General features: G+C 39.0%; 1 protein-coding gene across 1 annotated transcript; it reads left to right on the top strand.

Moving 5' to 3' along the window:
• The first annotated feature begins 344 nt into the window (after positions 1 to 344).
• On the top strand, positions 345 to 25,066 carry KLHL7 (kelch like family member 7). The gene is made up of 11 exons (XM_032682466.1): positions 345 to 564; positions 4,629 to 4,731; positions 6,136 to 6,229; positions 7,452 to 7,576; positions 9,323 to 9,498; positions 12,099 to 12,273; positions 13,720 to 13,862; positions 18,461 to 18,701; positions 21,616 to 21,817; positions 22,113 to 22,210; positions 23,797 to 25,066. The coding sequence occupies exons 1-11, from the start codon at positions 445 to 447 to the stop codon at positions 24,078 to 24,080; spliced, it is 1,761 nt and encodes a 586-aa protein (XP_032538357.1). The 5' UTR covers positions 345 to 444; the 3' UTR covers positions 24,081 to 25,066.
• The last annotated feature ends 8 nt before the right edge of the window (positions 25,067 to 25,074 follow it).

Genomic DNA, 25,074 nt, shown 5'->3' with positions numbered 1-25,074 from the left:
CAGTGCCCCGCCCCATGTGAGCCTCGCCCCGCCCCCCGAGGGCGTGTCCCTGAGGTGACCACGCCCCCAGTAACCACAAAAAACACGACCACGCCCCCCGGAACAGTCCCAGGCCGGTCCCAGCACTGCGCATGCGCTGCTCTCCCCTCATCACGTAACGCGCTCGAGCTCCGCCCCGCTCTTTGTTTACCTCGCGTGAGGGCCGCGCGCCAGCTGATAGCGTCATCGCGCCAAGCCCCGCCCCTGGCCGCGTCTGCCGCGGGCACAGCGGCGCTGCGGGGGCACTGCGCGTGCCCGCGTCCCCGTCCCGTCCCTGCTTCCCTGCCTCCCTCCGCCGCCCGCCTCCCCGGCACCGAGCGGGGGGAGCCTCTGTTCGCCGCCCGGCAGCCGGCGGACGCATGTTCGCGGGCGGGGGCGGCGCGCCGGCGGTGAGCGCGGGCGAGCATGGCCGCGCCCGGGTCGGAGAAGAGCAGCAAGAAGAAGACGGAGAAGAAACTCGCGGCCCGCGAGGAGGCGAAGCTGCTCGCCAGCTTCATGGGCGTCATGAACACCATGCGCAAGCAGGTACGGGGGGCGCTCGCCTGGGTGAGCCCCAGCCCCGCGGGGCCGCTTCCTGCCCTGCAGGCACATCCCGATCCAGCTCCCGCGCGTGGGCTTCCGTGGGCTTTTCGTCCCTGGAGCGTGATGCGGTGAATGACTCCCCGAACATGGCACCGCGGGGGGCCCAGGGTCTCTGGCAGCCGCACAGCGAGAGTAGCGAGCTCCGATTTTCCTTGCGTGGGCTCATTGTGGGCGCTGGAGGCAGAAGACGCCGTGGAGCCGCTTTTCCTTATCAGATAAGATAACGCCTTGCCTGTGGTAGGGCACGAGTGAGGCTGCGAGTGATGGCCCAGTGTCTTCAGCTGGGGCATTCACAGAGCCCTCTTCGAACAGAAACCTGAGGGTAGTAAAATGGTGGTGATGTGGAATTCCTCTCTGAACGAACTGGCTGTGTGCCCGTGAACAGTGAAACTGCAACGGGAGGAGAGGGATGGCTGTAACCATGGTTTGGTTTCACAGGTAGCATTTCTTCTTGAATGCCTCTGGCCATCTTACTGGGAGGTCAGTGGCACTGTAGGAGTCTGGTGGCCTCATCTGGCCTCAAATTCTGACCTTTTGGGCTGATCAGCTTTCTTGGTCAATAGTCCAATGATTATTAAAGGTGACTCCTCTGTTTACCAGTAGAGCGAGAGTAGTAACCAAAATTACAATCGTGCAAGTGCATTTCAGTTGAGCTGTTAAAACTAAAAGAAATGTTTGGTTTTAAATTATTCTTCTTTATAAAAAAGCTTACATTTCTGATACAAGAGCAGATGGATCATCCATATAACTCCTTGCATATGAAGAAACCTTTCCTCTCTTTGGAGGAGCTAGCTTGATTGTGGAACTTTGATTCATTCAAACACAGTGATGTGGAGCCAGAATGAAAGCTACCTCTGAAGGCAGAACATGTGGGGGCTTCATAGATACAACACTGTCATGTGTTGTATCTTCTACGGTTTAGATGCTTGTCCTCCAGTGTTAGTCTTGCCAGAGACTCAGTCCAGAGACTCAGACCCAGCTGTCTGGGTCCTGGCCTCGGAAGTGATACCAGTGTTGGTTCCGTTTTTCTCCAGCGCTTCAGCCCTGTTCTTCTCTCACTAAAGCACAGTCAATTATGTTATCTCTATAAACCGTTTCATGGAACTAAGCTCCTATATATGAAAAACAATATTGTTTTCACTGACTTCAGGTAGCAGAGTAAAGACTTGAAGCCTGGGATCTACTTTTTTGATGTAGGCTTTGTTTCTGATCTAATCGCGTAAACATATCCCAAGGTGTGGCTGAGCTCATAACTTAGTTCATCAGTGTTCAGCTCATACCTCCGTCAGTGTTTAAAAGGGGGTGTCAGATGCTGCTATGATTTTTAAGTAGATAGAAGAAATATTGCCCTCCCTTAGATGTATGTACAGTCCTCAGCACAGGGAATTCGTGCTTTACCCTGTTCCACTACGTGGCACCATATTGTCATTCTGTGTAAGTACCTCATCTTTCAGTGTAGTAAAGTGATAACTCTCAGGTAGCTACGAGTTACTCTAAAACACATGGAGTGAGAGCATCGGGATTAAGTGCTGTGAAATCTGTGTGTATTTGTGATTCAGATTTTAGACTCTGTTATGCCCAGGGAGATACAGCACTGAATTTTGCATGGGAACTTCTTATCTGACCTCAGATGGTAACTTTGCATATCCCATGCAATGCTGACTGCTCCAGAAATTCTTGCATATTTCATGACATTTCTGTTTCCTTTAGGAATTGTTTGTAAGAGGAGGTTAACTATTATTGAGGGGACAGGGGGAGGTGTGATTATGTAGGATAAAATTAGGAAGTTAGCAGGAGCTAAAGGAAAAATATTCTGGTTTCAGCTGATTAGCTGTGCTAAAGTTAAAGACGATTTACAGGCAGCTCTTTCTTCTTGTATTTTGATAAGTCAAGAACTATGCTGTGGTTATAAAACCTGAATATGAGTTAAAAATTTCTTGTGATGGAAATGTCAACATGCATGTGGAGCACTAGCTATTTATCTGCAGTAGATTAATGCTGTAGGAAGATGTGCTGATGGGAAAGTAGAGCTAATTCTGAGGAGGCTGCTTTTTGTGTGAGCTGAGATCAAGAGGCAGCCTCCATGAGTACAGGTGTTTAGAGTAAACCATGGCCATACCTGCACTCAGTACAGGTGAGGTGTTGGGGCCAAGTGTGTTTAGTGCAGGATCACTTGTTGCTGATCTCTAGCACTTGATGACCCACGTTTTTGTGGGTTTACAGAACTATTGGACAGCATGTGCATAAAGCCTTTGTTGCAACTTTGCAGCTGAGTGGAGGTCAGCCAAGAAAGAGTCATTGGAAGTGAAGCTGGGATAGAGCTGCAAGGTGTTGCTGAACCTGTTATTTGGAAGGTGAAATGCTCTGCAGAAGCTCACGTTGGGGTGTGTCCTTTGGTTAACACCAGTCACTGGTTGCATCATGGAGGCGACCCAGTGACAGCAATGGATTCTTCTGGAAAGAAGTGCGGAAATCCTTACAAGAGCATTACTTGAAATGGAATAGTCACACCCAGAAACATCCCAGGGAAAGAAACTAAAATGATGGTCTGTTTTGGTTGGCAAATGCACTCACAGAAGCCTTAGAACATCTGAGGTGCTTCTAAAGCTGAGATGAGGCATTAAATGTGTCTTACAAATGCAGTGTGGAGCTCAAGCAACAGTTGCATGTCTTGGCAAAGCTTGGCCAGAGGATTTTATGGTACCTTATACTGTTAATTTCTGGTGCTTGTTTTGAACCAGAAGTGCTAGGAATTTCAGGTTTAAAGGATTTCTCTGAAATTTTTTCAGAATGGTCTCTTTTGTTATTTCAGTCCTATATAGTTTAAAGCTACAGATGTACAAAGCAAGCCATGTGTCACCCCCATCTAACTTTCATTTAAATAATATTTTTGAAACTTATCATTTATATTTTGTCCAACATTTGCTTCTGAATGTCCTTAAAAAAACTAAGAAGACAGACATATTTGAAGGGACTGTACATATGGGTTATCAACCCCTTGACCTGGGCCCTAGATAATATTGTCTCTACGTGGAAAACATTGACACAGTTCTAAGCATGTATATATTACCCGCAGTAGAAGCATTCTTTTTCAAGGTTAGCATTGGGATGACTGTAGGTAGGTGTTTCTGAAGGTAGATCCATGAACTTAAGGTAGTAGTCAAAAATGAATTCCTGTATTTTGAGGAAGCAGTGCAGCTTGGTTTTTCTTTCTTAATAGAGAGTATGTTATAATTAACTGCAGTATCGTATGCATTTATTTCAGTCAGTATGTTCTTAGAAAGGATACCATTTCAGCATCTATTCAAATTATGTGTTACCCCAATCCCTTACTCTCCTCTCACCTCTTCTGACAACTTTTATAAGTTCTGTCACATTCCTTTCTCCTTCTAGTGCATGACAGTTCACGTGTAGGGGAGAAACTAGCTGCCTACATATAGATAGCAAACAAATGAGAAATAAATTATTTTTTTGTCTGCATGCTAGTTGCTCATCATGTATGACCAGTCAAACCCTTCCACGGAAGTGGTATTTTTCAGATACATTTTCTTTAAAATGTTCCGTTGAAAGCTTTTAACTCATTCATAACTTTCACTCCAGTTGGGCAATATGATGGCAGCCTTCCGATATGAGATTTCTGTGAATTTTCTTGAAAATCAGCAGCAGAGTAGAGGAAAGTGACTGAGAGATGTAAAGAGTGCAGCCCCTGCAGAACCTACGTTATTGGAGGCTGATGTAAATGCCACAGGAAAAACTATAATCAGAGTTCATAAGTTATTTGTGGCCATTCTTAAGGTACAAATTCAGGGGTAAACTGACCTTTGATAGTTCTCCAGGTTTACTGAACTTTGATTTTCAGAAAACCTTTTTATCACATAATGTTCTTGAGTTGTGTGGGTTACAAAAATCAATGCATTTTCATAAGTTGTTCTTAAAGGAATATTGCTCAAATATTTTAAAAAATGCTGATTTTTGTGGTTTTTGTCTGTTTTTTTCCTCTGATTTAGAAAACTCTCTGTGATGTCATTCTTATGGTTCAAGAAAGAAAGATCCCAGCTCACCGTGTTGTGCTTGCTTCAGCCAGTCATTTTTTTAACTTGATGTTTACTAGTAAGTCTTTTGAAATCGATTGATTTTAAACTTTTATGATTATGTCCTGCTAGATTTGTGGCTGACAGGTTTTTATTTTATGAAAATGATTAGGTTGAGGGATAAGTATAAATGAAGATTTCTCACTTTGTGTCCTTTCATTCATCTCTGTTCACCCCTCCCCTCATTTTCCCTTTAACACTCTTTTGATCAAGTCAGGTGTTACTTCATATATAAACTCTCTTAATAATTGGGGCCCACACTCTGTATTAGAGTCAATCCCCTTCCCTTAACCTGAAAATTGTGAGGTTTTGCTCCCATGACAGAATTTGTCTGCCCTGTTGCTTCCCACCATTAGGCACTTCTGCATATAAGACAGGCTTTCAGAGGTTAGGAGCATGGTTTAATGGTTGAACTCAATGATCTTATTGGTCTTTTCCAACCTCAGTGATTCTGTAATTCTATAATACTTGTGTTTATGCTTTCTTTAAAAATTCTGTTGCATGGTATCTTATCTTTTGTATGCCTTATCCATTAATTGTAAAACTATGGTGAAATCAAAGTCAGGTAGAAGTAAAATAACTGTGCCTTTCAGTGGTCAGCTGGTAACCATCTGTGGGCAAGCTTAGTGCTGTGCCTGTGTGTGTGAAGCCTGGAGCTGTCTCCATTGTTATCAGTGTGACAATTATTCTTCCCAAGAATGCCAAGGCAGTGGAAGGATTTAAAAAAAAGGTTTATTTCAGATGCAAGGACCACTTTTTTATGATATTGCACACATCAGGCCTCCAGGGGCAAAAGGCAAAGCCCTGCCTCCTCCAAGGCTTTTTGTATCTTCTCTCTCTCCTCCCTCACACTCTCTCTGGCCCAAGGAGGCCTTGTACATGTCTGCAAACATGTTATCTCTTTGCATACCAGAGAGCAAGGCTGAGAGCTTCTCTTGCTATGGCGGGGGGGGGGGGGGGGGGGGGAAGCATTGAAACTGCCTTTGAGAGAGTTACCGTTTAGGCAGAAAGCCTTCCTAGTGAAGCGAGTTCTAACTTTCCATTGCAAATTCTTCCGGAAATGTATCTATTCCTAAACTCGGCTTGAATGTGGAAATGGCTTTTGATAGTGCAACGTGTGCTTCCTGGTTTTGGTAATGCTAACTTGGCAGTCTGTGCTGCAGTCAACAACATCTATGACCTTTTCTGTTTAATACAGTTATCATAATTTACATAATACAAGCATGTACACACACCAGTGATCCTGTTTGTTCCCCTGCCTCCTTTCTTCCCTGACTTGCATTAGTAACCCTGGGAAAACCGCAATCAACTGTGTGCTGTTTTTAGCACTTTGTATAATCACTTTATTTTCTACTGTTTGCAAAACATACAATAACTGTAGTGGCTTTATTGATTAAAAGTTTGTTTTTTAATCTATTTGCAGCAAATATGATTGAATCAAAGTCCTTTGAAGTGGAGCTAAAAGATGCAGAGCCTGACATTATTGAACAGCTTGTGGAGTTTGCTTATACCGCAAGGTAGTTTTGTTATTAAAGCTCACACTTTTTCTAGGAAGCCTGACAATTGTAAATGATAAAATCTTAAAATAATGCTTTTGTGATTCATCAATTTTGCTACCAGTGCAGTTCTTTACTTTGTTTAAAGCCTGATGTGACTAGACCTTCTATCCTTCCTCTGTTTTCCTTTTTAATGAGTAGGAAGGTCTACAGACCAAAGAGAACGGTATTTGTCTCCAGAAAGCAATTCAAAGCACTTCAAGCTTTTGACTTCAGTGTTAGAGTCAAATGATATTTTCCACTCTTCTGAAATTCAGGCCCTTATTGTTGTCAGCACAGTCTCTCTTTGTGGCCATGGTAGCTATGGCATGGAACCATTTCCAGGAGTTATACCTTCGTCTCAAAACAGGCAGTGTGGGTAACTGTTCTGTGGACAGCAGTTCCCTCCTATCTCAGGTTGTCAGTGTGTTTGGGATTTTTTGTGGATTGTTTGTTTTTTTCCCCCAAACAGAGCTCCTACAGATGGTGAGGATTGTAAACAGTACTTAATCAGCTTTAATTAGATCTATGGATGGCAGGCCTTTCATCTTTGTACTAATGGGATTAGCTCTCATTAGGGAGGCTTTTCTCTTTTTTTTTTTTTTTTAAGAGAAATCTTCTTGTATACTCCCGTGAGTGGTGAGAGACGTCCATGTAGACACCCCACCCCAACCACACAGTTGCCTGCCCCAGTTCCCAAGCCCTAGTCTGTGGGTCCTGTACCTTCTCTTGAAGCACTGCCATACTAGTTCTGCTGATGAACTCTGGGCAAATCAGCCAGGGCAGTTCTGACAATGGTTTAGACACAGTTTGCTGATGCTGACATCTATTTGGGAGTAAGAAACTGTCATAAAAAAGGTCTTTTTGGGTTTTGATTTTTTTTTTTTTTTGGTGTTAGTGTCTAACCACACAAGTCAAAGCAATAGTATAGGACAGCAGTGGACCTGTGTGACAGGCTTATTCTTCAGATCCCAGGACTGGTTACCCTTTGCCCTGCCGCGGTAAAGCAGAGCAAATGAAAGCAGTTTGGAAAGATCATAAAGGGAGATTGTGTCTTCAGACTGTGTGTGAAAGATTCTTGGGCATATAGCAGGGAAATAATTTTGCCGTTTCTGTGAATTGGCGTAAGTTGCCTTTTTCTTTTTTTTACTGCAGCAAATGAGGTAATTTCAGTGATGCTAATTTTATACCTTCTCTTTTTCAGAATCTCAGTTAACAGCAATAACGTCCAGTCTTTACTAGATGCAGCAAACCAGTATCAAATTGAACCTGTGAAAAAAATGTGTGTGGACTTTTTAAAAGAACAAGTTGATGCTTCCAATTGTCTTGGTAAGAGAAATAGACTTAAACTTACTGTTTATTTTTTAACTTTGCTGTTCCTGAAAAGTAGATAATATTGTCTAAAAGACAGTAATGTTTGGCTAAATCCAGGCAAATAAAAATAATTTTGCCTGGATCTGAACTGTTTCCCCTTGCCACAGGGTCCACTGAATGTGCAAGATCTCATCCAGCTTGGCAGGACACTGGGGCTTCTTGTTGGTTAGAGAACCACAGTTGAAAAGGTGGAGCTTTCAATTGTTACTGTACTTGAAGACACAATTTGACAGATTTGTAACTTACAAAACTAGCATATCTTCTACAAGAATGAACAGAATAAGTTTAGGTTACTTTTGGTTTTATTCACTTTTCATTTTGACTGAAATCCATGAATGTCATCTGGGCAGGTTTGATATAATATGTTCTGTAACTGTAATGTGAACTTGGTGTTACAGAAAAGGTAAACAAGTAGAACTAAGTACTTTTTCATGCTTAAGATTTGGTGCACTTCATTTAATCAGAGATTAAAGAGAAATTTTTTTTTAGGCTTTCTTACTGACATTTGTTAGGTAATTCTCCTAGTAACAGCTCAATCATGTTACAGATGTTTATAATAGCAATAGAAATGTTTTGCAGAGTGTCTGAATTACACATTCAACTGACACTTCGATGCAGTACAGCTGTGGCTCTGAAACAACTGCTGGAAGAAAGGCATTATCTACTAAGGAAAATGCCACTTAAGCTTGCTTTGAGTGGCTTTTATGTAGCTGGAAAATCAGTTGTGCTAACATTTGCATACTTTGTTGCTAATTTATAGCAAAAAGGGAGATAAAGATTAAATATTTTTTTTCCTTAAGGCATTGTTTGTAAGTTGAAACATATTCTGTGCAGACTTATAGACAAATGTATGGTTTATTAAAAAAGTGGATTTGAAAGAGACCATGGCTTAATTTGAATCTCTTGAAATTTTGTCAAGAGGTCATACACATGGATTTTCTCTTTCTACTTTGCATTTTACTACTTAGAGCAGCTCTGACTAGTTGTAGCCCATGGGGTAGTGAGTTACTCCTAGTACATTTGCCATCTCCTCCATAAAAGGAGGAAGGTTGTAGCATGATGAGCAGGAGTTCCTGCTTAAAAGCTCTGTGGTTATGTAGTTTCTAGTGGGAAGGCTGGCAATGGTGCTTCTCAGTAACAGTTGCTATTTATAACTTTGTGCCAACATTCTGCCCTTCCAGCAACAGGGACATGACTTTTTTGTGTTGGTCTGCAGCTGATTGTGCTACCTCTATAGAAAAGTCACAGTTCGCCATGACTCTTGAAGGAAATTGGGCTTGGTTGGTGACTGATGCTGCATGAGCAGGTCAGGGAAGGTCATAAAACCTGGATCCAGTTTCTCAAGCTGTTCTGGTTAGACTTTGTTGTTGTGGCATGTTGGTTAAGGTACTGCTGTTGGCTTCATAATGGGGAAAGAAACATGAGGAAATAGTGCTGGAAAGATACTTAGTACAGCAAGCGTTGCAAGTCTGACATTCCAATTAGTTTGGAAGGGATAGGAATAAGCAGCTTGTCCTTGTCTTAGTTTGTCTTGAGTTGCAGATGAGTTATGATAGCATGTGTTTAAAAAAAAAAGAAAATGGTAATAAATATTAAACTGGGGTTGCAAGTATCACTGAAATTACGGTAATTATATTCTATTTTAATATATTAAAGGTAATTGCAGTTCAAATTTGGAAGGATTTTTTTCTTACTTCATAGGCATAAGTGTGCTAGCAGAATGCCTAGACTGCCCAGAACTGAAAGCCACTGCAGATGACTTCATCCATCAGCATTTCACTGAAGTTTACAAGACAGATGAGTTTCTTCAGCTGGATGTTAAGCGTGTGACACACCTCCTGAACCAAGATACATTGACAGTGAGGGCAGAAGACCAGGTGAGATCCCCATTCCATACCAGCTAAGAGCACTGAACTTCACTATCTTTTTTTCATCAAGAACTTGTTGCATGCATTCAAGTATCTCACTTCTGGTGTTCTAGAGGATATGATGCACATAGTGCTTGCTAAATTGTGGAATAAAACATTCATTCTAGCTTGGTCAAAATAAAATTTTAATAAATGTTCACATTTCAGGTGTGGTTTATGTATGTGTTTCAGCAAACTAGGAAGAAAGAAGTCACAGAGGGAATTAGCATAGCAGTTTCCTTTATTGAGATAGCTATAGGGCTTCTGATTCCATAGTATATGAGCTAAATTAAGTTTGATGTATCATAGCAGTTGCTTCTAGATTGGGATTTATGTGCTTCAAAGTGTGAGCAGACTGGACCTTAATGGCTGCATGTTTCTACCTGAGTACGGTATCTATTCTAGAGAGGAGTTGCTTCTGATGGAAACATATGCATACACAAGTTAAGCCTGGGGGACTGAGGGACTTGGAAGCAAGATGAGCAAAACACTGAAAGCTAGATGCATTGGCAGTGATGGAAGGCCCTTATTTAGGGAGTGGACATAAAAAAGTTTAGGTCGCTGAAAGGAACCTGGAGTTTCACTCAATTAAAAGTTGTAAGCTGTGGTAGAAGTTACATTTGCAGCTGTCCTACTTGGAATGCTTGATTCAGCTTACATTACAGCCCTGAATACCTGTTTGCCAGCTTGTTCTTCCTGCTGCAGGAAAACAGGAAGCATATAGGTGTCTGCACTGCAGCCCAAAACATTGATTGTAGGGTGGTTGTAGCAGCTGGGTAGTACTTGTAGCTTCTGGATGCTTGTAGCTTCTCAGTCAAATCTGTTGAAAACAAACTGAAATCTAATTTAATTTAACTTTCTTTGGGTATGGCATCATGAATTGACTCATGCTTTTGAAGTTCAACTGAGAGCTCTTGTAGCCAAGATGGTGTGTGTGTCCACTTAGAAGTGGATGTATTGCTGACTATAAAGTTTCCATTTATGTTGACCTCCAACAGGCAGAGGAATCAATTTTGAGCATTAAGGTTTAGTTATTTGTCTTACAGTGTGGTGATGTACTTCATGAAAATAAGAATTACTGGGAATGGGGGATAATATCAGGTCACTGAATATAGATGTAGGCTGGTTAGAAGTATAAATATGAGTTATGTCACAGTTCAACATTCTTACCGAGTGCTGGATGAAAATCAGGTCACAGGGTAACATTCTCAGAGCTGGAAGTGTTGTTTGGCTTGCAGCCAGAATGACACTTTGGAATTCACGTTCTTGAAGTTCTGTTGGTAAGGTAGGATGGCATACTTTAACCTGGCAGCAGTGGTAGAAAACATATTGTATATCATCATTACAATTCCTTTAGGAAACTAGCAGTGTGCAGTATGAAACTACAAAAGTTTGCCAGTGGTACTATAGGAATCTTATTTCTCGTGAGTACTGCTAGAAAATTGACATAGTACTCTAATGTCTGTACTGGTGTAAAGCATATTTGCATTTAGTACAAAAAGAAAGGTGGCAATAATTACTGCCTGTCCTATACAATGTTTCCATCCCAGTCATTCTGTTGAATTTCCTTAGCTGATGGAATTGAGCCATAAGTATTTTTTTCTCTACTTTCCCTCATTCCCTGGTAATTTTGCAAAATTATAGCTGGGGTGGTTTAGTAGTCCTTCTGAATAATTCTGTCATTAAATGTCTTTCCATGTTATGTCTCAGTCACTCACTACTGATTATTGTGACCAATTTCAGCTACAGGCATAGGTATTGGCTGTGCTTGTAATGAAGTTATCCTGCCACTTTAGAGTCAGTGCTACTAGATAAAGCCTGCTGTGTCCGAGAGCAGCATGGGAGTATCATAGTTCATGTATAATACTGGACTTCTGTTTCATTTCTTCCTGACTTGCAGTACAGTCATAAATAGAGCAGATTTCATGGTTACTTTTCCTGTTCTGTCTTCACTGCCCCTTAAGGAAACACATTACCTTTTCATGTAAAGAGGAGAAAGAGAGGAGGCCCTCTGATAAATTTACAGTAGTCTGCAGCTAAAAACTTTGATTTAAATTGTCTCCTGAGACATAACAATAGCAATGTATTGGGATCCCTAACATGATGATTTGGTAACAGAAGCAGTTTGTCATCTTAGGAAACCATATCAAGTAGAAGCTATTTGAACGTTTCTGGGGAATTATTACTGATGTTATGGCATTGGACTTCAAATACTAGACTTAACCTGGTACAGGAGTTACGCACATAAATGTGAATTGCAGATTCATGTTTTCCATTTGGAGGAAAAAAGTTAAATAGCAGAAGTAGTAGGAGTTTTAAAATTTGTTGATGAGTTTTATTCTGTGGTTGTGTATTTGTTTTACTTCATGTCTGAGTATTGTCCTTTTTTGGGGTTCAGTAACTGTTTTGTTGGGGTAGGGGTTGGTTTTTTTCTGGAAGATGTCGATGGATCCACACATACTAAAATGATACTATAAATTAACCTCCAGTTTAGAGCATTAGGGTTCAGTTATGTGTCTTACTGTGTGGTGATGTACCTTATTCTTTTCTTTCCATCTCTCTTGTTTAAGGTTTATGATGCAGCAGTCAGATGGCTGAAGTACGATGAGCCCAATCGCCAGCCGTACATGGTTGATATTCTTGCTAAAGTCCGATTTCCTCTGATATCAAAGAACTTCTTAAGTAAAACAGTTCAGGCTGAACCACTTATTCAGGATAACCCAGAATGCCTTAAAATGGTGATCAGTAAGTGACCTCTAGCTGAAATCTTTATAATGTTCTGTATAATTAAAAAAATGTTGTGGAATTTTTGAGGATTGTTTGCTTTAAATGCTCTGACAACATACCCACATTAAATCCATCTGACTGTGTTCCCTCTAGTATGTTGCCTTTAGTTGAAGTTGGATTAGGAGATTATTATGTAAATAAAACCTATCTTATGTAACAGTGTGACTTTCATTTGTTTTCTCCTAGCAAATGACATGAATTCCATGAGAAGTAATGGAATGGAGATTTTGTCAATGACTCATTAGAGTAATTGGAAGTTAGTCTGCCTTTGGGACACACTAGTAATTTCAATATCATTCATGCTCATATGTGAATTAATAAAATAAATACTTCACGTCAAAATTTTGAGTATTATAAAGCTTCCCTAAGCAAATTAGATTGTTAACTCTACGTTGCACTATTTTTATCTCTAGTATATACTGACCATTGATCCTAAAATGATTGATCCTACATTTGCATTCTCAAGGTGCAAATAAGATAGGGAACAAGCTTCCTCTTTGTTTTTTAGATACCATTTTGTCATGTGAGAAAGAAAAGCCTAGATGTTAATAAATATTCTGGAAATAAATTTTTGATTTCAGTAGGAGTTAACTAGTTGGCTTCATTTTAGTGTAGATCTAAAAAACAGTACACAACTGCTTTCCTTCAGATTCAATGAGCAAGATTCAAATTAACCTATATGTTGGTAAGTATTTGCTGACCTTTGACATCTCAGTCATACTTCTTGTGTAACATGGAGTTGGATGCATTGTTTAAGAAATAAGGATTTTTGTGTAGTTTTAGTGTCCTGTAATGTCACCGATATTTTTGCATTCTCTGGAATGTTTCTTAGGAGAATGCTTATTCTCTTCTACCAGTTATAACTAATATTTTGCATTGTCAGCTAAGAACAAAAGTAAGGGGTTTTCATGAGTGTGCAGTGTGCTAGAGATGCCTTCTTATCAATCGGAAACTGTGGCGTGAGGAGGTGCCACAGGGACTCCTCATTGTACTCAGGTCCCTTCTTTTAATGTTAGCACTGTCCTCTTTAGACTCCCAGTTTTGCTGTTCCTTTTCTTTGGGTTTGCCTCCTTCTGCCTGTTTCAATGCAACAAACTTAATTGCTTGTTAATATTGTATAAATTAGCTATCGATCAGTTGGTGTATAACATGAGTCTATATCCATGTCCTTATTGTGTGGAGCAGGCAGTTTGAGACAAGGTGTAAGTCTTGATGTATGCCCTTATCCTCATGTGCTGCTGTGCATTATTCTTCCCTTTTAAATCAAAGCTACATAGGTGTAATCTGGAAACTTAGTTTCTCGCTTTTCCTTCTCTTCCCTCTCTCCCCTGTCCCTGCCTCTGAAACCTCCCTTGCTATGTGTGAGCTACACTAGATCTGCAACAGTTGTTGTCTTCGTTCCAGGTGGGATGCGGTACCACCTCCTTTCCCCAGAAGACCGAGAAGAGTTAGTGGAAGGCACACGGCCAAGAAGAAAAAAACACGATTATCGCATTGCTTTGTTTGGAGGCTCACAGCCCCAGTCCTGCAGATATTTTAATCCCAAGGTAATCGTTACCTCAGAATGCATTAAGATTCACTGTTTGTAATCTCACCTGTTTTATTTGCTGATGGTATTAACTAAGAGATTATGATCTACAAAATGGTATTAGGAAGGATGTATTCCCTGCCTCTTGGGTATACAGTTGGAAGAATATGGTTAATTAACTACTTTTAAGTCTGTGTACCAAGATGTAATACGTCATTTTGAATACAATGATTGTGTTTGTTTCTTGGCAATATTAGATACAGAGATCTGATCAATCCATGAGTTGAGAATTGATTGGTATGTGCATCACACAGCTGCAAAGAAATAAAAGGTCACCAGAACATCAGGCAATTGGTTAGGAATATAGAAAAGTCTGTATGCATGTGCATGCGCTTATGTGTTTAGAGTAACTCAAAGCAATTTTTTTTAGCACTGTTAAGTTATTGGCTCATATTTTAGTGTATAATCCAGTTTTGAAGTGCAAGGGGGTTTTTTTTAGTGCATTTATTATAAATATGCAACCACTTCTAAATATTAATGGTTCAGAATTTTGTTTGTTCTTAAGAGTATGTAAAGAGTGGGATGGGGAATGGGGAGAACGTATTACGTAAGTGGAAAAGAGTGAGTTTCTTCAACAAAAAACTTAGAGTTGGCCAATTTATAGCAACCAAGTTCTGCCTGAAATTTGTTCCCATGTTTCCTGAATAAAATCGAGCCACAGGAGTGATGTATGTTTCAGCTATACAGACTAAATGGTCTAGAAACATCAACTGCATGCAGAAGGATTACCCATACTCTGTTTTACCAGGCAAGCACATGTAGTAATACAGAAAAAAGTTGCTACATAAACATCAGGGCTCTCTAAGTTATGAAATCACATGCATGTAATATTTTGTGCAGAAATTCTGGTTCTAACTCAGCATATTAAATGCTTGTTATGATTTCAAACGGTTTTGTGTGTTATCTGTGTGAACTTTATAGTCAATGTGAGCCCTGTCAAATCTGATTCAGAATGAATGAGCCTTGGGGATGTGTTTTGAACTTTTCTGTCACATTCCTATGTAAGATGAAATTGAAGCCACCTTCTTTGAGTACCACTCAAGCCTGGGGAGAAGAAAAACCTACTACCTTTGCTGACTTAGATTGAGAGATATTTGATATGAATTTCCATTTGGAGTTCAAGATTCCCAGCTAATGACCACCTTTTTCCTTCATACACATACCCAAGATAAGCAGTACTCCAGCTGGGGATGAGGAGGTGAGGGGTGCAGAGCAGATAATCCTTTCTTTTCCAAGGTCTGAGTTGGGGAAGTCTTTGATCAGGGCATTCAGAACTTTTCAAACAGTTACATGGTTTTGGCAAAGAAATCTGTTTTGTGGACAAAAAGTACCATCCCTAAGTCTACATAAAGCATAGGGTAAAATGCCTTTTTCTTTCATAGACTATTTGTCCAAGCATAACACCAAAAAGTAGCTGAATTGGGAAGAAATTTTACAGAACTGCCTCCCGATCGAGACTTATGGCCTTGCACGTGGATTAATGGGCAGAGGGAGAATGGGGCAGGGAAGGAAAATTCAAGAAGTGGGAAATTGGAGATTGTTTTTCTAACAAGCATGTTTTCCTAGTGCTTGTATCCTTTCTTGGGTGTTCTTAGCTAGCCTGTCATGTCTCGTTGGATAGCTTTTACTTCATTTCCAATTCTAATCTATTTAAAGGTCCTTTTCTGAATGTTTTGCTTGAGTATCTGAGTTTGATATTTAAAACCGTGACAGTAGCTTCTTAAATGCAACAAGCCAAGGATCCAGAACCCCCGTTGAATTAGCATTTAACTCACTTTAATTAGTCTCATCAAAAGATGATTAAAGGGTCACAGAGCAGGGAATTAAGCTTGTGTACGTACTTTTGCAAGGTTAGGACCTTGGGAAAGAATTGAAATTTTGTTTATTGTCTGTTAATTGAATAGTGACCTAGTCCTTCACTTGTGAATTTAATTAAATTTAGTAATTTAATTAAAATCTCATGTCGCCTAAATTGACAATTGTAATACAGATTTCCATAATTCTGACACGATAAAACTAGTGCAAAAATTTTAATTTTCACTGCTGCCTTTGCACACAAGATTAGTCTCTAATGCTGATTTTCATTTCCTTCTTGTTAAAAGGGTGCTTTAAATAAGACTGGATTGGATACTGTGTGTTATTTGTTGAGACTGTTAGCAGTATGAGTTTAAGACTATATTTGTTGTTTGTGTTGCACTGTAACTGGTATTTCTATTGATGCATGTACTTCATCAAGAGAGCAAAATGATGCAATGGGGCAGATGCAGATGGGTATAACAGTTATGGAGCAGTCTGGCACTAATTTGAGTAGAGATGTTTGTTTTCAGATTACTACCAGAAATCTTATTAACAGTTGTGGGAAGCATTTTCTTGTTGAATTTTCCACATATTATTTTTAAAAAATATATTCTTTTTTTTCCCCCCTAGGTTGGGAATAACATACTGGTTGTTTTGTTCTATGAGTTCTTGATAAAAAATTTATACATGACTTTGAGATTTCATGTCAGCAATATGCTTATTCTTTTGAAATTGCTGTCTCTAGTGACCAGAAATGGTTGGAAGTTTTAACTTTTTAGCAGTGTAAAATTCAACAATATCAAGTAAAAAGTGACAGATGCCTGGCAACGCTATTTCTTGATGACTAAGGGAAACAGCATACTTTTTATGAGGAGATGGAGGTGTAGTCAATAAGCTGTTAGTGGGGAGGTTGTCCATATTGGGCATGTCTGCTGTTTTCTGTGACAAACTTTGAAGAGGAGGTATCAACTGAAAATGAGGGAAAAGTCTTAAACAAGAAATGTGCTTTTTCACATGACCCATAATTGCATGTGCCATTCTTATCACAGGGTCTTGTGGCTCTTAGGAGTTCAGATAGTTTTAATAAGTGATTAAGTAAATTGATGAAATCAACCATTTGTTGAAAACAGAGATCAGCAGGGGAAGTGTCACCGTATACCTGTCTTGGTCTGTCTTTCCTTACTCAGGCCCCCAGAAATGAGGCTTGCACTGCCCAGGGCTGTGTGGATATTGGCTGTGGTGTAAAGCAACTCTTCTGCATAATTCCTAAATGTGTTAAATGCAAAAATTGAATCAATTCTGTGTGGTACAGACTAACACTGAAGAGCATTGCAAGAGGATGGCCTAAATTGCCTCCTGCTGAAAGAGGAGGATACTGCTGAGCATGCTCAAGTTATGGCTTTCCGTTTGATAAAGGTATGGATGAAATGGATACATGAGCTGAAGCTATAAAAGTGGGTCAGATCACAGCCCTTTATAACAGTAAAGGAAAACAACAGGATTTTTTGTAAAATTGCCAGAAGTTTAAGCTAGAAAGTATGTTGATCTTGCACAATGCGCTGAGACATTTTCTTAAGATTTATGCAGCTATTTATTTTGCCATGCTGTAGTATGGCTTTCCTTTCTAGGATGCCCCAGGACCTGTTTCTCACCATAAAGGGCCACATGCACCTGCCAGCTCTTCTTGATATGGGGGATGCTACAAGAAAAGATTGTAAGATGTTTTGGACTATAACATGCTCTGCCTCTCTTTCTTTGAACCCCCATGTAGGAGTCGCTGTTCTTCCTCATTGACCAAGGTGTTTGAAGTATGTCCTTGCTAAGAAAATGTAATGATGTAACGTCTTGTGTGAACCATTGCAGTGAAGGTCATTCAGCAGGTTGAGGTAGACCTTCTTGAGGTGGCACAGATAACAGTTAAGGTCCCATACTTTCCTGTTCAGTATAGGATACAAACTATGCTCATGGAATATGTGAGATGCTATTACTCAAGAAGTGTTTCTTGTGCTGTATGCTATCCTGGTCTGCCATCAGTTGCTGAGTTTGGTGTTATTAAGGCTTTGGGCATTACTGCCTATATTTGATACTTGCTGATTTTGCCAATGTGTGCAAAATCAGTTTCTAGGCAACGTGACTGCCAGTATTTGTGATGGAGCATTACCCTATTTCTCATGCGATCAACTGTGGATAGCTAGAGATCATTTGTGTTTTGTAAATTCTGTAAATAAGCTTCTAGTTGTCATGGTAATAAAGTATGTATCAGAGCTTTTTAACTGAGTTGCTTGTCAATTTGGATATTCTCCTTTTTCCATTGTCTTTGTTTGATACATTCTGTATTTTATTATTTTTTAGAAATAATCTGTTACTATATGTAAGATGTCTTCTTCCATTGCTATAAAAGAAAATGCAATCCTACTTTATTGATCACATCCATTGTTTCTAACATAATAGCAGCAGGAGGTCAATTCTGTTGGAAAAAACACAACTGTTTTTCAGGGACGTTGTACTGGGTGCACACAGGGAATGAAATAGAAATTCATAATGTCATGGTTCATTGCAGCTAACTGTGTCTGTGTCTAAAAGAATTTTTCAAGAGTACGCCTGAGGAGTATTCTTCAATAAACAGTGTTCATGTTTTTTTTGAAAAGGAACTTAAAACTGACCATATCTAAATCTCTATGAAAAGCTCTGTTTGAAAAACACTCGCTGTGCAGGTAAGTGTTATAATCTATTAGACATTACTTGTTCTTTGTAATGCAGGATTACAGCTGGACAGACATCCGATGTCCCTTTGAAAAGCGCAGGGATGCAGCTTGTGTCTTCTGGGACAACGTAGTTTATATTTTGGGTGGTTCCCAGCTCTTCCCTATAAAGCGAATGGACTGCTACAATGTGGTGAAGGATAGCTGGTATTCCAAGCTAGGACCTCCAACACCTCGAGATAGCCTTGCAGCCTGTGCTGCTGAGGGCAAAATTTATACATCTGGTGGTTCAGAAGTGGGTAAGACACTAAAAATCTTTAAAACAAACAAAAAAGCACAAAGAAAGATAGCTGGAAATTTTTCTGGTTTTTGCATGACTGTTGACAAGAAACTGCACTTTGCCATGTTAGCCTAATGAGATTATTTTCCTATGTTTAGGATTTTATCCCCCTTTGCCCAATCCAACAACCTGTGTTTTTAAAATGATTTCACTGAATGAAATGATTAATCTTTACATTAAATAAAGCATAAAGTAGATTGCAGCTCTTAGGGGTTAACTAGGGACAAGGCCAGGTTGGATGGAGCTTTGAGCAACCTGTTCTAGTGGAAGGTGTCCTGCCCATGGCAGGAGAGTTGGAAATAGATGATCTTTAAGGTCCCTTCCAAACCAAATTATTCTGTGATTCTATGAAATATATTTTGGGAGTCCCACTTCTATAAATCTACAAAACTTAGAGTGGTTTAAAATTTTCTGCGATATGTGGCCAGAATAGCTGCATTTTGACAACAGCTTCCTTGTATGCAGCATATGTTGAGCCTAATGAGATTTTTTTCAAGGGGAAAAAAGAAAGGTAGAAAAGAAATCTTTTACAACTACTGCTCTCGGTGGTGAAATGATACCTGGTCCTCTAAAGGAATTTGTCCAATTTTTCTTTTAAATGGCAGAAGTTATCTTCTTTTATTTTGTTATTCTGTTGATTTGCTTCAGCAAAGGGAGATAAAATACTTTCTCTAGATGTTATTACTCAAAATAGTAAAGAAAAAATAAGACCATTGGGATTTTTTCTCTCTCCAAAAAACCCTGGAGGCTGACTTATGCTATCATGTTATAGGAACATTTTATTTTGTCTACACCTGATACATCATCAACAACCCAAAAGTTGTAATGTAGGCATGCTATATATATCCTTGAAAGTAGAGATTTAAAAAAAGCTATGTTCTGGGGAAAAAAAATCCTAGAAGAAAGAAATTTTCTAGTAGATCCTTTCGAGTTCTGCATCGGTGCAGAGGGAGGTGAACAGAGAAAAAAGGTCATAATCAGTGCTTAACATTGATAAGTCACTTAATGGGAGGTTGTAACATGTAGGCCATGTAATTTGGCCTCAAATATTTTAAGAGGTCTAATGAAGCAGCAGAATAGGCAGTTCCCAGCTGCCACCTCACGTGGTAAATGTGAAGTAGCACCTTTCCCATTACTTGAAATAGACTTAACTAAGGCTGCACTGGGAAACTTGAAACACTACAAAATCTCATAAATCTTCATAGTTTCCCACATTTCAGTTCATGGGTAATAATGATAGAAACTTTTGATTGTATAGTTCATTTTCTAATACGTGTTAAATAGTTAATACAACTGTAATGGAGATCTTAATTTAGCAGTTTTCTTTGAAAACTACCCTCACACTGTGCACAGCTTCACTTTGCTTTCCATAAATATTACTCAAGACAGAACAGTAAAAGCCCAAATTTAATAATGCAGTTTATTTTGCCTGTACTTTTTTCTTTAGAATTCAGTGAACACTGAATGTTTGGAAAAGTCTGTCTCTCCTGAATCTAGTATTTTCTAATTTGAAGCAGGCAATTATGTAAAAGCATTAATCTGTTAAAATGCTGCAGTGTGTTTAGCTACAAAGAAATGTAAAAAAATTGCCTGTTTTTTGCATCAATTGAAGAGGTTGGATTACTGTGCCAGTCCATGGCTCATTTCCCCTTCTTGAATTGGTGGGAGTCCTGTTTTATTTGCAATAACTAGCAGAGTTTAGAAGCTGAATTGTTCCACTCTGTTTTGGTACAGGAGAAATACTTAACATTATACTGAAAATGGAAGCTTTTATCTGTTAAAAAAAGACATTAAAGACAGATCTACAACTTCAAAACAATAAGGGTGACTATTTACATCAAAGAAAAAATACATCCCACTCTATACAATTTTTGGTGAAATTGAGAATTACAGAGTAGAAGTAAACAAATGCACAGTTTATAGGAGTCTGTTTCTGTATTTTGGGTCTGGAAACATAGCATTGTTTTGAAGGTTCAAACCCTCAACTGGTAGTGAGTACTGCTCACTACAATTTTTGGAAGTAGAAATCCAAGGAAGAAGAGGCACAAGAAAAGCCACCTTTAACTGTTCTAGGTGAATATATCTATTGAAGCAAAGGGAAGAAGGACCCTGGTTCTTTTCTGAGAAAGTTGTATGCAGCTTTCTCTGCCTTGCCTGTGATTCAGTTACTTCAGCACATGTCTTTAAGCTCCCACGTATCTTCATTAGAAAAATCGCTTTTGATTTCAGTAATAGTTTTCTTGGCCCCTGAGGGAGGAGTACACAGACCCTGCACTTCCAGAAAATGAGTATCTGCTACTCCTCAGGAAGAAAATAAAGTGAGGAGGGGTAGCTGTTTGGTGATTGCTAATAATTCAGGAGTATGGTATGACATAATCAAGCTATCAGAATTCCAAAGGCAACAAGTATTCTGGGAATTGGGCAAGTCACATTGCATACAGAAAAAACTCATGAACTTATAGTAAGTTTACAAAGATGGTTACATCTTTACATCTGAAAGTTCTGTATATTTCCAAGTAGTAAGAGTAGCATGAGCTGATGACAGGGGATCAGTAATCTATATATATATCTCTGTTCAGCATTTATTCCCCTCAAAAAACCCCAAACTTTATTTTTTTTCTTGTTGTTTTTAAACAAAAATAGCAATTTAATCAACTTACTTACTGGAATAAAAGAGTGAAAGAAACTATGAGTATGTGCTTTTGAATAGTCCCAAATTTCAAGTTGGTCAGCTCTGCTTTTGGAGGTGGGAAAGCAGCTTTCCCTTTTCAACTAAGAAACCAAGTCTCAGTTTGATAATTGCTGTTAGACTCTTCCCTTGAAAGACAACCATAAAAATTAATGCCACTTTGGTGGGTTTCTGTTTTTTTAAGGAAATTCTGCACTGTATTTATTTGAATGCTATGACACGAGAACAGAAAGCTGGCACACGAAGCCCAGCATGCTGACTCAGCGATGCAGCCATGGAATGGTAGAGGCCAATGGTCTCATTTATGTGTGCGGAGGAAGCTTGGGAAACAATGTTTCTGGAAGAGTCCTAAATTCCTGTGAAGTTTATGATCCAGCCACCGAAACGTAAGTATTGTATTAATTGTATTAATGTTATTTTTAGTCATTTGGGTCTTTGCTAGCTCTGTAAATGACTCAAGTATAGATGACTAAAGGAAAAACTGTATATGGTAAGGAATTTTCCTGAGTCAGCAGTGAGGAATCTGTTATTTGTAGCTTTACTTGAAAGACAGTTTTTCTTAAGCAGCTCTCATCCCTGTTTCATTTTCTTAATGATAGGTTTCATTTACATATTTTATACTTATTTTCTATGAACTAGATGGTGACTCTTCCTCTTGTGTTTGGGTTTCTTTTTCCCCAGGTGGACTGAGCTGTGTCCAATGATTGAAGCCAGGAAGAATCATGGGCTGGTGTTTGTAAAGGACAAAATATTTGCTGTGGGTGGACAAAATGGTTTAGGTACTTTAATTCTATTAATTCTCTAGCTGGTCACACAGCAATGAATTCTGCTCTGGTCTATTTTGCAATGAATTCTGCTCTGTTCAGCTGAAAAACTCTGAGCAACACCATCAAACATCCTGTTGTTGCCACTTTAGTTTTGCCTTCCTCTTTTCACCTCCCCACTTCACTATATCTTATTTTTTAAATTCTTGTACTAATAAGAGTACCATCAAGTTCAGATATGTACCCCCACTGTAGCCCAGTTCTGAAGTAGTTAATATGGCTAAACCAGGCATCTAAGAAAAGAGAATTAATTTTTTTTTTTAGTTATTTATGATGTGTTTTGAGATATTTTAGCATTCTTTTGAGAGACAGGTAAAGGTATAGCCACTATTTTAGGAACTTCAGTCCAAAAACTTAAAGATAGTCAGATATTATAAAGTGGTGAAAATGTGAAAGCTCTTTTGACTGCCCAGCTTTGAAATAAGACTTACTGTCGTGGGCGAGTCATTTATCATCTGCCTGTTTCCTTGTCTCTAAAACTAGAAGAATAATAGTTTATTTACCAGAATAATTGAATTTTAATTACTGAGGGTTTCTAAAATGCTTTTCAAAATGGAAAGTTCTCATTTATGAGGTTTTAAAGTCACTATTTATGGTAACTGATATACTTGATATCAGATGAATGCTATTTTAGAATATAGTTTGATTTTTAATTGGCTACTAAAACTATTCCATCGTGATTGATTCCTAATGCAAAAACAGTAGATGCATTTATTGCGCAAACATTTTATCAATCTGTAACTGCCAGAGCTGCCATCTTGTACAATGTTAGCTGAATGCTCCTTTTAGAAGTGTTAATGACTGTTCTTACTGGAATAGAATGAGGAAGAGTTATGTCTGGGGTGAAAGACTCATACCTCTTAACAGGATAGAAAAGTTTCTTAATCTCTCAGATCTAGTAATTCAGGACTGGAAGTGAAAACTGACTCAGAGTTGTTAAATAGGGATAACAGAATGTTTGTGGCTATTGTAAGGTGTAATTACTAACATATTTCTTGAAGAAGTGAATCTTAGTCATAAAATCTACTCTTCTCTAATAACTCTTGGTTTCTTTGGCCCTTATCAAAGGCTTTTACACTTCAGTGATTTTACTAGCATCATGAAGAGAGACATCCTCTATCAGTAAATGGCCTATTTTGGTAAAGGTACCTGTCAGTCCTCTAGAGTAAAATGCCCTAGCTATAGGGAAGTTTCAGATAGGTTCCTAAGTTTTAGTCACTAGCCAGAAATCCATCACAAATTCAGCATCGTTAGTTCTTCTGTTCATGAAGTAGTAACACGTTGGAATCTCTAGAAAGCGTCTAATGTGAATTTGTTACAACACATCTTACTTTCAATCTCCTTTTTACTTTTCTCTGTATTTGTACAAGGGTAAACTGCTAGTTTAGAAACTTAGGGTGTTTTTTCAGGTTTGTTTTTTTTACTGTAGGGTTTTCAAAACCTTAAAAATAAAGACTTCAGTTTCATGGAATATTTGCATGCTCTAGTTCAGACCATACAGTATCATGTAATAAGCAATTATCTATTTCATTGTTTTGTAGGTGGCCTTGATAATGTAGAATATTACGATATCAAGATGAATGAATGGAAGATGGTGTCTCCAATGCCATGGAAAGGTGTAACAGTGAAGTGTGCTGCAGTGGGATCTATAGTCTATGTCCTGGCTGGTTTTCAGGGTGTTGGTCGCTTAGGGCACATTCTTGAATATAACACTGAAACAGACAAGTGGATAGCCAACTCCAAAGTCCGTGCTTTCCCAGTGACGAGTTGTTTAATCTGTGTTGTAGACACTTGCGGGGCAAATGAAGAAACATTAGAGATCTGAAGACCTGTAGGAGATGCTGAGACATTCTTCAAGGACTTGGGGAAAGATGGCTATTGGTGCTTTGCTTCCATATTTTACTGAATCTTGTTAAATTTAGTAACAGGAAAAAATGAGATGCAGTCTTTCAATTTGTATATACAGCATATTGTGTAATGTGGATTTTGTCACGCCCATTTTCTTGTCTGTTTTAAGAGATGGGGATGTGTTTTGAGAATCCACTTACCTAAGTAACATCACATGGCATCTTCCTTTAAAAGGGCTGTGGGTGTGGCCTTCTCAAACATAGACCAAATTAAAAATACTTAGAACTCTTCTAAAGCATTTGGTGAAGAAAAGATTTCTGGTTAAATGACACTTTACCAAGGTCAGTTGCAGACACTTCATTTGGTAATGGTGAATAGATATAGCTTGGGTCATGAGAAAGATGAGCAAAATTTTTTTTCTCATTCATACCTACCTGCAGAAATCTTACCAGGATGCAATGAAGATATTTTCTCAGGAAAGACCAAGGACTGCTGTCTAATATAAAGATTCCCAATATTTCTAGAACTCTCTAGATCGTGATAGCTGCCCTCTTCCACTGAGTTTCTTCCATCATTTGCATGACTGCTTATCAATTTTTTAAAGTTAGAGAGGCCATATATAGAAATTAGAGAAACATTTTGATGGTCTCTTTGGCATTTTGGGGAGCTTTCACAGAAAGACTTGGATTCATTTTTTTTTTATTATTACACTGAGGTAAGGGATGTCAAAGGGTGAAGTTGACAAGAATTGTGCACTATAATTAACAAGTTGGAAACTTGGAGTGAATTTTCAGTCTCTCTTCCCAGGCATCAGACTGTACATACTGTGGATGCCAAACTTTTAGCAAAGATGGGAAGAGGAATGGGAAAAGCAAATACAATATACAGATATATTGATTTTCTTCTTGAAAGTGACTGTTTTTAAAATGGCATGAACAGAGTCATTAAAGATACTTTACAGAAGTCTTCAG

The sequence above is a fragment of the Chiroxiphia lanceolata genome, chromosome 1 (assembly GCF_009829145.1).
Source record: "Chiroxiphia lanceolata isolate bChiLan1 chromosome 1, bChiLan1.pri, whole genome shotgun sequence".
In the NCBI taxonomy this organism is placed as follows: Eukaryota; Metazoa; Chordata; class Aves; order Passeriformes; family Pipridae; genus Chiroxiphia; species Chiroxiphia lanceolata.
The sequence above is the reverse complement of the archived record's forward strand: the minus strand, read 5'-3'. Positions and strand labels throughout refer to the sequence as shown.